General features: G+C 53.9%; 6 protein-coding genes across 6 annotated transcripts; 3 read left to right on the top strand and 3 right to left on the bottom strand.

The window, feature by feature from the left end:
- Positions 1–85: 85 nt before the first annotated feature.
- Positions 86–879, bottom strand: J4E85_010166 (uncharacterized protein; the record flags this gene model as incomplete). Its single annotated transcript, XM_051474380.1, has 2 exons — positions 86–330; positions 384–879. The coding sequence occupies 2 exons, from the start codon at positions 877–879 to the stop codon at positions 86–88; spliced, it is 741 nt and encodes a 246-aa protein (XP_051321873.1).
- Positions 880–1188: 309 nt separating this feature from the next.
- On the top strand, positions 1189–2859 carry J4E85_010165 (uncharacterized protein; the record flags this gene model as incomplete). The annotated part of the gene is made up of 1 exon (XM_051474379.1): positions 1189–2859. One exon carries the CDS (start codon positions 1189–1191, stop codon positions 2857–2859), a length of 1671 nt encoding a protein of 556 aa, XP_051321872.1.
- Positions 2860–3599: 740 nt separating this feature from the next.
- J4E85_010164 (uncharacterized protein) lies at positions 3600–5762 on the top strand (the record flags this gene model as incomplete). Its single annotated transcript, XM_051474378.1, has 1 exon — positions 3600–5762. One exon carries the CDS (start codon positions 3600–3602, stop codon positions 5760–5762), a length of 2163 nt encoding a protein of 720 aa, XP_051321871.1.
- Positions 5763–6507: 745 nt separating this feature from the next.
- On the bottom strand, positions 6508–8220 carry J4E85_010163 (uncharacterized protein; the record flags this gene model as incomplete). Its single annotated transcript, XM_051474377.1, has 2 exons — positions 6508–7320; positions 7369–8220. The coding sequence occupies 2 exons, from the start codon at positions 8218–8220 to the stop codon at positions 6508–6510; spliced, it is 1665 nt and encodes a 554-aa protein (XP_051321870.1).
- Positions 8221–9193: 973 nt separating this feature from the next.
- On the bottom strand, positions 9194–10704 carry J4E85_010162 (uncharacterized protein; the record flags this gene model as incomplete). The annotated part of the gene is made up of 2 exons (XM_051474376.1): positions 9194–10528; positions 10690–10704. 2 exons carry the CDS (start codon positions 10702–10704, stop codon positions 9194–9196), a joined length of 1350 nt encoding a protein of 449 aa, XP_051321869.1.
- Positions 10705–10977: 273 nt separating this feature from the next.
- J4E85_010161 (uncharacterized protein) lies at positions 10978–12627 on the top strand (the record flags this gene model as incomplete). Its single annotated transcript, XM_051474375.1, has 2 exons — positions 10978–11028; positions 11131–12627. 2 exons carry the CDS (start codon positions 10978–10980, stop codon positions 12625–12627), a joined length of 1548 nt encoding a protein of 515 aa, XP_051321868.1.
- Between the last annotated feature and the right edge of the window lie 132 nt (positions 12628–12759).

Below are 12759 nucleotides of genomic sequence, written 5' to 3'. Positions count from 1 at the left end.
CCCATAACCTAGATATCCCCGAACGCCTTAAAGATGATTCCTGACCAAACGCCTTCGCTATGCTTGTAAGATGAAAAGCCAGATATCACTCCGTTTCCATTTCTACGTCTGCCGAGGGTTCCCTTGTTTCGACGGTGTTTGTAGTTTCGCGGCTCTCTCGTTTCGATTCGGTTGCTTTGGCGGCTCTTTCACGGGTTCTGCGACACCACTCTTCTATCGATTCGGCGCCTCCTCCTTCGATTTTGATGGTCTTGGGTTCGGCTGGAACTCCAAGAACGGTGCCTTGGAAACGTGATTCGACGCCGGTCTTGCTGTGTTTCTTCATGAGAGCTGGGCAAGTGATTAGCAAGTCTGCAGCTGTGTAGAGAAGTATTTCGACATACTATTCAAGTAGTCCTCCATTTCCTCCTGATCAAGCTGCTCTGTCGGATTCGTCGCAACTGGCTTGTAGATGCCGGCTATGCGCCGAATCTCCTTGTTCTGGTCGCCTTTGACCCACTCAATGAATTCAGTCACGTCTGCCGTGTCCTCGGCGTCGCGGCGGGCTGCCTCGTTCTCGCGGGCGCCCGTCTCCTCGTTGTACTCATCAAGGGGTTTGCGCAGGATCTCTTTCCACAGTTCTTCCCCTGCTGTCATGGTGGGCACGAGCAGGGCGCAGTCCTGCATTGCCATGCGCACATCACTAATGTCTGGGGTGAGGTCGTTGTGGTTGGAGAAGGCATTGTAGGCTGTGCGCTCTGCTAGTAGAGATAGATAGCGTGCCGTGAGGTCTACGATGGTGTCGACGGCCGAGGGTTTGCCGTGTTGGAAGCCCGTGGCGCGTAGAATGTGGAGTACGGCGGGCCGCAGCAGATTGAGGAAGAGGTCGTTTTGGGACATGCTGGCGGCGGTGCGGGCGATGGAAGATGCAGAGGTCCGCTGTGGTGTGGTGCTGTTAGGGTGGGAACAGCAGGCGCATGGTGGGACTGTCCGGCGCAGCGAGTGTAAGGAAAGTGAAGGTACGCGACTGGAAAGCTTTGGCCCTTCACTGCGGTGAACGCCAAGGCCGCCGCCCATGGAATGCCAACGCTTCCGACTCACCTACCCCAGCTTTCCCACAACCTCGCGCCCTCGCAAATGTCGCGCACCCAGGCGCGCAGTCCGATATATCCGTCCTGAACAACGAAACTCCCCGTACCGCCACCCAAGATGAAGCTCAAACTCAAGAACCTGGGTGCGCCTTCTGGCGATGCGCCGCCCGCCGCACCTCCCCCGTCCGACGCGCCTACACCCGTTTCCGCGAAGCCAGGAGGCCTCAAGATCAAGTTCAAGCCCTCAGCACCCGCGGCTGGTGAGCCTGCCGATGCCCAGAACGGCGAAGGTGCCAAAGTCAAGCGCAAGTACACCAAGAAGCCCAAACTCGATGAAAGCGGCAACGTCATTCCCCCGGGAAAGCCTGGACCCAAGAAGAGGGCACGCGAAGACGGCGACGATGTCGACTCACCTGCAGCGAAGCGCAAGCCGAAACCCACCGCGAAGAGCCTCGCCATGGCTAACGACAGCGGCGACGACGACGACGATTACGCCGCAGTCCAACAACCTCCGCCCCAGCCTATCAAGTCACACAACCGCACTCAGTCTATCAAGCTCTCCATCAAACCGAAGGGAAGCATGACCTCGGCGAGACCAGCCATCCTAAAGGTCAAAGGCGCTGGAAAGCCGCCGGTCAGACCATATGGTGTCGGATATGACAGTGAGGCAGAAGAGGCGGAACCTGACCCGGCTATCGAGTCTCAGTTTGTATTGCGCATGAAGCCAGGCCCAGACTGCGATCTACTGCGCAAATCTATCGAAGAGAAGACCATCGGCAAGAGTGTGTCACAGGGAGGGCCCGGCGTACACTTCCGATTCTTCGACCGCGAGGGCCGTCGGGCTATGGTCACAGTACAAGGCCGCCACTATGCTGCGACTATGGTCGATTTACCCGCAGTTATAGAGTCACTGAAGAGTTGGAACAAGAAGGACTGGGTTAAGACCGCAGATGTCTGCCAGATGCTGTTAGTCCTGGATGAAGTTAAGAACGAGGAGGAAGCGAAGAAGTATCCACTTCCATCCTATATCTCCCCAGACACCCACCGATTTCCCCACGGTCTGACGCCACCTATGAAGTGGGCCCGTAAGCGACGCTTCCGCCCTCGCAAATCCTACATCGACGTTGAACGCGCCGAAACAGCGTTACACAAACTACTGGAAGCTGACGAGCTTGCTGAATCAACCAAATATGAAATGGTAGACAGTGAAGCCGAGAGCTCAGAGGAGTCAAGCTCCGAAGAGGAGGTCGACGATGAAGAGATGGCAGACGCTACCCAGGTGGAGGAAATGGATGCCGACCAACTGGAACAGATGCTAGCCGAAGGACTCATGGACGACGAGGTCGAGTTCCAGGGCGACAACGACCAACTGAAGGCCTTGCTCGCAAACAACGACAATGTGCAAGTCGAACAAGCCGACACACCAACAACCGCTCACGACGTCGCCATGCACGCTCTCAGCCAGAACGGAAACGTGGTTGTCGAAACCGAGACAGCAGCATCCACACCCGCAGCCGCGACATCTGCAGATGACGATGATGACGACGACGACGAAGATTCCGATGAGGACGTCGATGAGGTGGACGAGGCCGCCGCGGCGGAGGAACAGCGCCAAGAGCAACTCCGCGGTGAAATCGCAGAGTTGGAGAGAGCTATTGTCCAAAGCACAGAAGCACGCGACAGACACACCAACTTCCTCTTCAAGAAGCGCGCACAAACTCAGATCGACAAGCAGAAGGCGGATCTTGCAATCAAGCGTAAGCAGCTTAATGAGGAGGCTGATGAGTGATCATACGTCTCCTAGATTCTGCGCTTTCTATGAAGGGCTGGTCATGAACATTGGGTAGCGGTGTTTATTATATGTAGCATCGCTTTGGCGTTCTCACTGGACACGGAGCATTTACATGGCGTTATCTTTAGGCTGGGATGCAGGATTTATGGCTCCATAGCGGATATTCCCAATTTCAATTATCATTCGTCAAGAGAGGTCCTAGGGGTGCTATTCTCTGATGCCCATCCACGGATTCAGGACTGTCCTCTTAAGAAGGAACCTCGGTTGGCCCCTTCTACTTGGAACGAACACGGATCTACCCACTCCTTCTTTTGTTCATCGAATGCTGCACGTATGCAATATAGCTGCAGTAGTACATTTGGACCCAGCTTGCATGCTACTGGTGCCCTCAGTTTTAGCCCCGCTCGATGCGCATCAGTGCCCAGGTATGGTCTATCGCTATCAGCATTGAACATCAGTGCCTTGAGGTCATCTGCGGCGTAGTATTTGGGGTCTTATCTAATTTGTCTGGTATGCTTGTTGTGCTCGGAACAGCCGTCGTGCAAAGTCTATCCATGCGCCTTAACTATACCGCTGGAGCTGCTGCGCGAGCGGATATGTGAGTACCTAGGTATGTACTGCATCGCTTTCCTCTCGATGGTGACGACTGATCATACACCCTCGTAGTTTTTGTTCCACGGAGCGATATTACAGCGACAAAACAGCTCGAAAGACAGCGTGACCAGAAGCCGTTCAAAATGAACAAGTATCCTGGAGATTATAATTACCTACCTTTGGGAAACGGTATTCGATGGTTGGTCAAGAATGACGGAACCTTCCCTCCGCCAGAGTTACCTGACGATGCTTTATGCGTCACTGCATCGGTTGAGAAATACCGCATGGAGACGAGAGGCAATATTCGAATCCTCGAGCTTCTCCCGGGTGAATTCAGCGATCCGTTACGGTGCCGATTGCGCACTGCGGCGCTTGAAAGCAACCCAGTATACGATGGACTCTCGTACAGGTGGGGAGACCCGAAGTTCACGGGTAGAATAATCCTCAAGGACAAACCTTTCCCTGTGACTCCGTCACTCGAGAATGCTCTGAGATACGTGCGTCTGGGACACCGTGTGCGCTACATTTGGGCAGACGCCGTTTGCATTAACCAAAACGATGATCAAGAACGCGGTAATCAGGTTCATCTCATGAAAGAGATCTACTCTCGGTGCAGAACTGTGAGAGTCTGGATTGATGTGGAGCTTGATCCTAAGAGTCCTGTCATTAGAAGGCTCTTCACTCTTCATCTGCAAAGCACTAAGGATCAGCTGGGCGACGATCCCGAATTCTGGGAGCCACTTCTCCCACTTCTTCAAAACGAGTATTGGGACAGACTCTGGATACAACAGGAACTTGCCTTTGCCCCAAAACTGGCATTCCACTGCCGGGGATTAGCTATCCCCGGTAAACGCTTAATGGCATTCCAACATCAGATGTTCCGCAAGTCGGCTCGCGACGGAGGGCCCTTCGGCGTAGACAATGCGTGGAGTCTATTCAGACCGCTAGTATCAACCACCAAGGCTCCAGCACGGAACTTGGCTTATTGGCGGGAGATGATGAAGAGCAAGGTGCCAGTCGATCCACACACTCTCCAACCAGACTTTTCTCTCCTCAAGCCAAAGGCCGACTGGCAGCTTGATCCCATAAAATGGGGTCCGTCGCTGAGCACAAGTCCAATCTATTTGTTGGGTATGTTGCGGCTATCACAGGCCTTGAACGCAACGGAGGCAAGAGATCGGGTGATTGCCACTCTGAACCTAGTCATCGACTATAACGACGATGGTACCGAAACGAGCTACGAACAGAGCCTCACTGAACGCTACACACGCGTCACTCGACTACTGCCATTCAAATGCAACAGCCTCCAGTTTCTGGCCCTGGCAAGAATCCATACCAACTCAGATCCTGCTGTCGAGGGCTTGCCTTCGTGGGTTCCAGATTGGGGTTTGCCGGGAAACGCAGACTATTTCTCGGGCCCTTTTCACGCCGCAGGCAACTTGCCTATGTACGGTACGCCCTTTTCGGGTCTCGAAGATGAAGACGATGTTCTACGCGCTAGGGGATTTCGGTATGCAAAGGTCAACGGAACACTCTCATCTACCAACAACGCCTTCTCTCCACTCTCGGTCTTGTCACATTTATTCATTTTTGCCAATGGGTCCACTGGATGTCATTTTGACGATATCAAGAAGCTCGGATCCACGATCACTGGCCCAGCTATTTCTGAGCTCCGCATAGGTCCTGACTATTTCAGCCACAACGAAGTCGTTCTTTACACGGGTATCCTGCTTGGTTACTCGTTCGTCACTCCTGGGCTTCGCGTTGTCGATCTACTTCCTTACGCAACGGATGTCTACGATCAATCCCAGAGAGATGTGAAAGTTGCACTTCGAGCTCTGCGCAAGTTCCGTGATCTCCGCCCTCCATGTCTTCGCTGGCTCGACCTCGAAAGTCTATCCGCTGCTATTCAGAAAACACATAACCAGACTGAGCGCTTCGGGCATTTCGTCCAGCTAGCACACAAGACTTTGTCATCCGGATGTTTGGCTTCAACATGTACTGGCACCACTCTTGCCATCACGGAAGGGAAAGCTCTGGTGGAGATTGATGACGAAATATGGATTCTATTCGGCTGTCCAACACCCATGGTTCTTCGGCGTATTACTTCACATTTCCTCGTTGTTTCCCCAGCCTATATATGTGATGTCATGAATGGAGAGGCGATGGATGGGGTTACTACCCCTGATGACAATTATGGCGGCTGGCCTAGGGTCCTGGCAGAAGGACGTTTGGGCACCACTCCTTCTTCTCCATATGAATCAGGAAGAAGCAACCGGTTGGTGGAAGTAATTCGCATCAGATAGATGTCAGTTCGAGAAGATATTGCGGTGCGAAGAGGTGAGACCCGTGATCGGCAAGACAGTTCCCAGTGTGAGAATGGATTTCTAGAGGTACGATACACGGGACTACGCTTCGAGCTTCTTTCTCGAAGGGTGTTCTAGGTACATTGCGTGCAACCAGCAACTCCCAAAGTGCCTGCCTCTTTGATGCATAACCATGTACTTTTACACAGTTTAGTTTGGCTGAGGGATCATAGGCCAGATCGTCAAGAGTGTATGTAGAAGCCATTGAGGTCTACTGTTATCTGTTGCCACACATCAATCATCGCGATCACACAAGCAGCAAGAAGTCGATTAATGAACGATTAAAAGAATCGATTTCCCCAACTATCCACCACGGGTATATACAACGAACCAAGGAAACCGTATGCGACTAGAGTGAGACCGCCATTCATGAGTTCATCCAAAGAAAAGAGACAATGCGCCTTTTCCAAACAAATAAAACGCCCTGCCAAGGGGGAAGACGCTTGAACGCTCAAAAAGCGGCGATTTTGCACAAGAAGAAGTGAGTACCAAGAATGTAGCTGCTGACAGCAGCAACAACAACCAACCCAAGATGGAGATAAGCAAAGAAACCCTGGCGCCAAGTCGTCATGATGATGATGGGAAAGGAGACAAAGAAAACAAGGCGTGTATGTACATGCCAGTGCCCCGCAAACGGAGCACCAAGAATAGACAAGTTTACAACAAAGAGAAGGGAAAACAAAGATCAATCGCTTTCCAGCAACTGTCTAATCTTCTCGTAGAAACTCGCTGGATACTGACGAATCTCATCGTCGGTAGGCGGGCTCTTGTTCGGATCTCTAAACCGATCTGCGACCCGTTGGATAATCTGGCCGAGCAGTTCCTGTGGTATTCTCAGGTCTTCTCCGCCGTCGGGGTAGAGGAAAGGATCTCGCTCGTCGAGAAGCTGTGCAACGTTTGGTCGGCGCGAGGCATCGCGTTGCAAGCAGCGACGGAGCGTAGCTTTGAGGCCGGGAGGGACGCGGACATCGCCGACACCGAGGTCGGGGATTTCGATCTTGTAGTCGCGGTTTACAATGGCGAGGACACGTGCCATTTGGTTGGTGATGTGTGCGAAGGGAGGGCGGCCGTAAACCATCTGGTAGAGGATGCAGCCTAGACTCCAGACGTCGGAGGGTTTGCCGAGCGCCATGTCTTTGGAGCCGTTGCCGTTGGAGAGCAGGCCTCGGGCGCCGCCGGCTGAGTCTTCCAGCGACTCTGGTGACATGTAGTTTGGGGTACCGATGTGCGAGTCGCGGTGCACATTTACGGTGTGGTCGACTTCGATGGCGTTGGCAATGCCGAAGTCGATGAGCTTTAAGCGGCCTGAGGTGAGCAGGAAGTTTGCGGGTTTCAGGTCAGAGTGGACAATGTCGTGGTCGTGGACTGCGCCGACGCATTCGAGCATTTCTTTCCAGTAGTAGCGTGTGAAGCTTAGGTCTAGTTTGCCGTCTCCGTCGGCGGGATCGAGCTTCATTCGTATTATACGAGCGAGGTCAGATTCTCCGAGTTCCATGAGCTGGTGCATGTTAGCATAGAACTTTGCCTCGTTTCAAGATACACGTACCACACTCAGCACTTGGCGTTGCTCATCGACCTCCCAATCGTATAGTCGCACAACGCGGTCCACGTTCTTCAGCTTCTGTAGGAGGTCGATCTCGCCCTTGAAGCCCCGTACAGTGGCCTCGTCTGCATCCTCAAGCTTGACTCTCTTCAGCGCCAAAAGCTTGAAATTCTCTGCCATGACGCGGTACACGGCCGAACTGCCTCCTCTTCCTATCCTGTCCATTTGCGAGTAATGCTTTCCGTTGACTGATAGTGTGCTCCTCTTCTTTCTTTCTCTCGTCTTTGTTGTGGCTGCTCCGGCAGCAGTAGTCGCCGTCTCCAACACTGACATCTTCGGCGGCGGCGGGGGTGCTGGTCGTCGCGGAGTGTTCGCACTTAGCGCCTGGAGCGGCATCTGCTTTTCTTGTTGCTGCGAAGATCGTTGTATCGGTGACTGGTGTTCTGGCTGTGGTTGCATATGGCGATCCTCTGCAACCTTCATGACAGAACCGGTGACCTTCAGGACGGAATCGGGGACGTTCTCAGGCTGCGACTTGACCGCGGAGATGGGCATGTTCTCCTGGTCTTGAGAGGGATGGTGTTCCTCCTCGCTCTGAGGCGTCCTCCGAAACCGTCTCATGGGCGCACCTCGTAGTGGCACTCGCTTGATTCGCAAACTTGGTGCAGGTGTGACGGTATCCTGCACTGGCGTGTTGGAGCCAGAGGCATTGCGCGATATCTTTAGCTTAGGTTTCCGCTTCTCAGGCGAATCGACGTCACTGCCTTGCGCAAGAAGTGCCGTCGTCAAAGCGCTGAGCTTCATGGGTTGTGGTATCTCGTCATCGGAGCTGTCGCCAATGTTGATGTTCTGCATCATAGGCGCGTCCGCTGAGAAGCCCTGCGACTGTCCCAGTACGGATAGCGGAGAGTCTCTCCTGGGTCGTATTGAGGAATGCGCACGCATGCGCCCATACGAGGGCGTGGGAGAAAGTGTAGCCATTCGATTGTCGCGTCGAGGTTCGGCAAGCGCGTTGCTTTCTATGTGCTCGTCGGGTTATGTGGATAGCGATTGTTAGCTAAGGGTTAGTTGCGCATTCATCCGGAAGGTGGGCGGGCGATTTCGTGGTAAAGATGGGGTGAAGTTGGCGTTCATGGATACTTAGGTAGCGCGCGAATCCTGAGACTCGCGTGGCCGCGTTGCTGAGGTAACTGCGATAAACAAACAGCCGAGGCACCATGCTGCGAAATGCCCCACACGTTTGACGTCAAAGCTGCTTCGCTATGCACGACTAGGCCTGCCTGTGCATTCTATCTGTCTTGACGTTTAGACGTTGCAGCAATCAGTGCTCTGACGTATGACCCTAATGTCATCAGACGGAGACATGGTAGCATCAGTACCTAGGTAGTCGATAGATGATCCATACAGCGACCAGTACTATGTCATAGATGCCGGTAGTCTACATTATCTACATTGCATGCATGCATCATGTGAACGTTGGGCAAGCTGCCTCAACTTGCGGGCCATGTCGCACGAAATATACAAACTCGAGGTTTACTTTGACACAGACCCATAACAAATGTTTACCGTGATCTAACCACACCCAGCTTCAAAACGAATCTCTGCATCTACACAAGACATTGATCGTAAGGGCCTACTGAAATGAACGATCTTTTGATGTCGCTATCTAGACTTCAAACATTCGTGACCACCACTGAACTTCATACGCTAAGACGATTACCAACCCATAGTGGCATGCGCAGGTGCGCCTCCGATTCCGCGCCTGAGTCCTCTCCATAACGCCATCGCCTACCCATGCAGCCAAACAACAGAGATCTAATGCATATAATCATAGCTTTGCGCGCTGCGGTGCATCCTCAAGCACGACAGCTACCACGGCAGCAATGTCGTCCGGTTTGCCACCGTGCCAATTCTCCCCAGGGTAGTATCGTTGCACTTCTTTGGCGAAGGGGCCATCCCGACGAGTGTTAAGCCCCGTCACCTTTGCCTCCTTCGCGACCGCGACAGCCACCTTGGCTTGGAGGGAGGAGCTATCAGCTTTACGAGCTGAATCGGCCTGTACCAGCTTTGCTAGATCCTGTCCAACCTCAATGGTGCCATCTTTCTCGACCCAAGCACCCAGGTCGACCATGTGACGACTGACAATACCGAGGGCATCCTGTGGGCTCAGGTTGTCCCACACACCATCGGTTGCAAAGAGGAGAACATCGCCATGGCGTACTTTGTGGTGCGTTATACTCGACTCCTTTGGCATATCCGAGAGTGTGGATGGGCCTCCGAATACGGCCATCTGCACGAGCATGCGCTGGGGAGTTTTGGAAAGCTGATACGGGGTATTGAAGGCGTGCGTCTGAGGCTGCGTGAAATGTCGTACGGCATTGAGTCCGAGATGCATGAATCCTGAATCTCCCAGGTTGGCTACCTCGACGTTGCCATCCGGTTCGGCAACAGCCAGACATGCGGTGCTACCACCACCCTCAATGGTGTCATCATCCGTGACCTCGTCGTACGCGACCTGGAGCAGGTCTTTCGGGTGTAATGCTGTCGTGTTGAATCCGTGCGGCCATGAGCGCGCGGCGCAAGCCATGTACTCGCACAATCCATGAGAGAAGTCGGCGGGGTCCAATCCAGACTCGACCCATCCTCCTACTCCATCTGCAACACCAAATGTCGTGGTCTTTGTGTTTCCCACCTGGCTGAAAAAGAAAGCATCCTGGCCACTTTTCGCTCGTTTCCGCTTGTCTATGGACTCCTTGCATTCGCGCAGGTCCTCAACCTTGCTACTGCTGGGGTCATGCAGCGGTCGTGTAAACAGATTCTGCTCCGCATTGAAGCGATCCTGCTTGGCAGAGTAGGATGCCGCAACGTGGTATGTATATTGCGGCGTACTCCGCCAGTTGTGTGAAGTCGAATGAAAGGAGCGTAAGCCGACAGTGGCCGGAGAGGTATCTCTGTTCAGCGGGCAGGTTGGTTGTGCGAAATTGGAAGGCATGCGCTGCGAATGAAGGCCGCTGGTTCGACTAGACGAGGCAGGCGCTGCCAATGGAGATGCGGCGAGAGCAAACAGGAAGAGACCACTAGAGGAGGCGCGTCGCGACACAGGTGGAAGTCGCGCAAGGCCCGCAGCGCTGGTAATCGCAAATGACATGGCCACAGCCAGAGCCTAGAGACGGGAGTCAGTACGTGGGAATTGGCAGCAGAATCAGCGCCTGTTGGCGGTGCCGTACCTCTGCGACAAATTATGTTGAAGGAAAAGGGACTTCTGGGCTAAGAAATCACATTGGCCGTCGTCATTGCCGATCGGCTAGTTCGTGGAGTACTTACAATTATCTGAAGCATGCTTGTTGGGTAAATATAGCAGAAAATACCCCAATAGCAAACTAGGGATAACGGAAAGGCATTGTTTTACTGAGATCTGGTCTCTACCTGCAGAGCATAGTCGTCTAGACCAAACACTGCAGGTGCTTCAAGCTTCGTCTCAAACGCGGAGTATGACATAACCGGCGCTAGCTCAGCCCTATCGCCTAAACCCGTGGTCTGGCTCGGAACTTCTTTTCGAGATACTCCCCCCGAGCACCAACATCCTTCCCCGCCGCGGGACCCGTAGTCACCATGAGCATGCACCCGGCGCGACAAGCCTATGTTGAGGAGGAGAATGGCGCGGTACGTACCCCGAGTTGCAGCGATAGACTGGCGCAGAAGCATCGCGGGCTTCGTAGCTCGGTCGCAACTTCTGTTCGCATAAAAGCTGACCATAGCCCTCAGGCTGATGCGATGGAGGGCATCGACCTTTCCAGTGTCCCGCTCGACCGCAACCATGCCATGCCCGGTGGAGGAAACGCGTCGGCCCATTCCCTCATGGAGGACTTCGACCGCAAACGACGAGCAGCGCAGTTAATCGTACCGACCGCCGACCGCGATGTCAAAGCAAAGCTGCGATCGCGAGGTGAGCCCATCACCCTATTCGGCGAGGGGCCCTCTGAGCGACGCGACCGACTCCGAGCTTTACTTGCAGAGGCAGCAGAAGCACTAGGCGAGGATGCGGCAGACGTGGACATGCAAGATGCGGAGGAAGCTCCAGGTGATGAGCAGGAAGAGTTCTATACCCAAGGCACGCAGTCGCTACTGGACGCGCGACGGAACATGGCCAAATACTCTTTACCCCGCGCAAAGGAGCGCGTCGCGTTCCAGCGTCGCGAAGCTACCATTCCCCTCAAAACCCACGTCGAGTTCCGGAACAAGATCAAGGACCGCCTCAAGGGATTCGAGCTGTATGGGTCGCAAACCGCAGATCGTCCAGTGAGCATTGTGCGCGTCTCGCCCAACGGCAAGTATGTCGCATACGGTACCTGGGGTGGAAAGGTTGCGTTGTTGGAAATTCCCAGCTTGGAGCAGAAGAAGGCGTATCGTGGTGGACACACGGAGCGTGCTACTGGCATAGACTGGATGCCAGGCGCGACACTACAAGGCAGCAACGTCTCAACCTCTAGCGTAAACTTCGCATCTGGCGGAGCCGGGGGCAAGATTCAGCTTTGGTCGCTAGATGACGACAAGCCCCTGCGCACCCTCGAAGGCCATACCGACCGCGTCTGCAGAGTGGCATTCCATCCGTCGGGACAATACCTGGCTTCCGCTTCCGACGACACGACATGGCGACTCTGGGACGTTAACACCGGTCAGGAACTTCTCATGCAAGAGGGTCATTCAAAAGAAGTCTACACCGTGAGCTTCAGCGGTGATGGGTCATTGGTTGCAAGTGCTGGCCTTGACAGTATCGGCCGCGTGTGGGATGTGCGTACAGGTCGTGTCATCTACATGTTAGAGAGCCACATCAAGCCCATCTACGGTCTCGACTGGTCAACGGACGGCCATCGCCTTCTGTCCGGTTCAGGTGACGGTTTCATGAAGTGCTGGGACGTTCGAGCGATGAGAGAGACAAACTCAATTGCAGCCAACACAGGAGGTGTCACAGACCTCCGATGGTTTAAGGGTACAGATGGACCAGCCAGCGGAGTATCGTTACAGGAGAACAGTGAAGGCGAAGTCATACCAAAGAAAGCCTCTACGTTTGTCATCTCGTCAGGCTTTGACAAAAACGTTCAGATCTTCTCGGCAGATGACTGGGCACACTGCAAGACACTTCAAGGTCACTCGGGTCCTGTTTTCAGTACCGACGTAACGAGTGACGCGTCTTGGATCGTCAGTGGAGGCAAAGATCGCACTGTCAAGTTGTGGGCCAGGGACGACAACGGAGGAATATGAGAACAGAGCTGCTACACAACGCTATGACTCATCACGTCAGACGGCAACAGCCACGAACACGCGACAAAAGCAAGGGGAGCGGAGGCCATGCGTTTGAAAGGAGACACAAAGGTTAGTGCTTTCCCTCTCTAC

Source organism: Alternaria conjuncta, assembly GCF_024043145.1.
Source record: "Alternaria conjuncta strain BMP 0040 chromosome Unknown scaffold_21, whole genome shotgun sequence".
Taxonomy (NCBI): domain Eukaryota; kingdom Fungi; phylum Ascomycota; class Dothideomycetes; order Pleosporales; family Pleosporaceae; genus Alternaria; species Alternaria conjuncta.
Note: the sequence above shows the minus strand (reverse complement) of the source record. Positions and strands in the feature narration are given on the sequence as shown.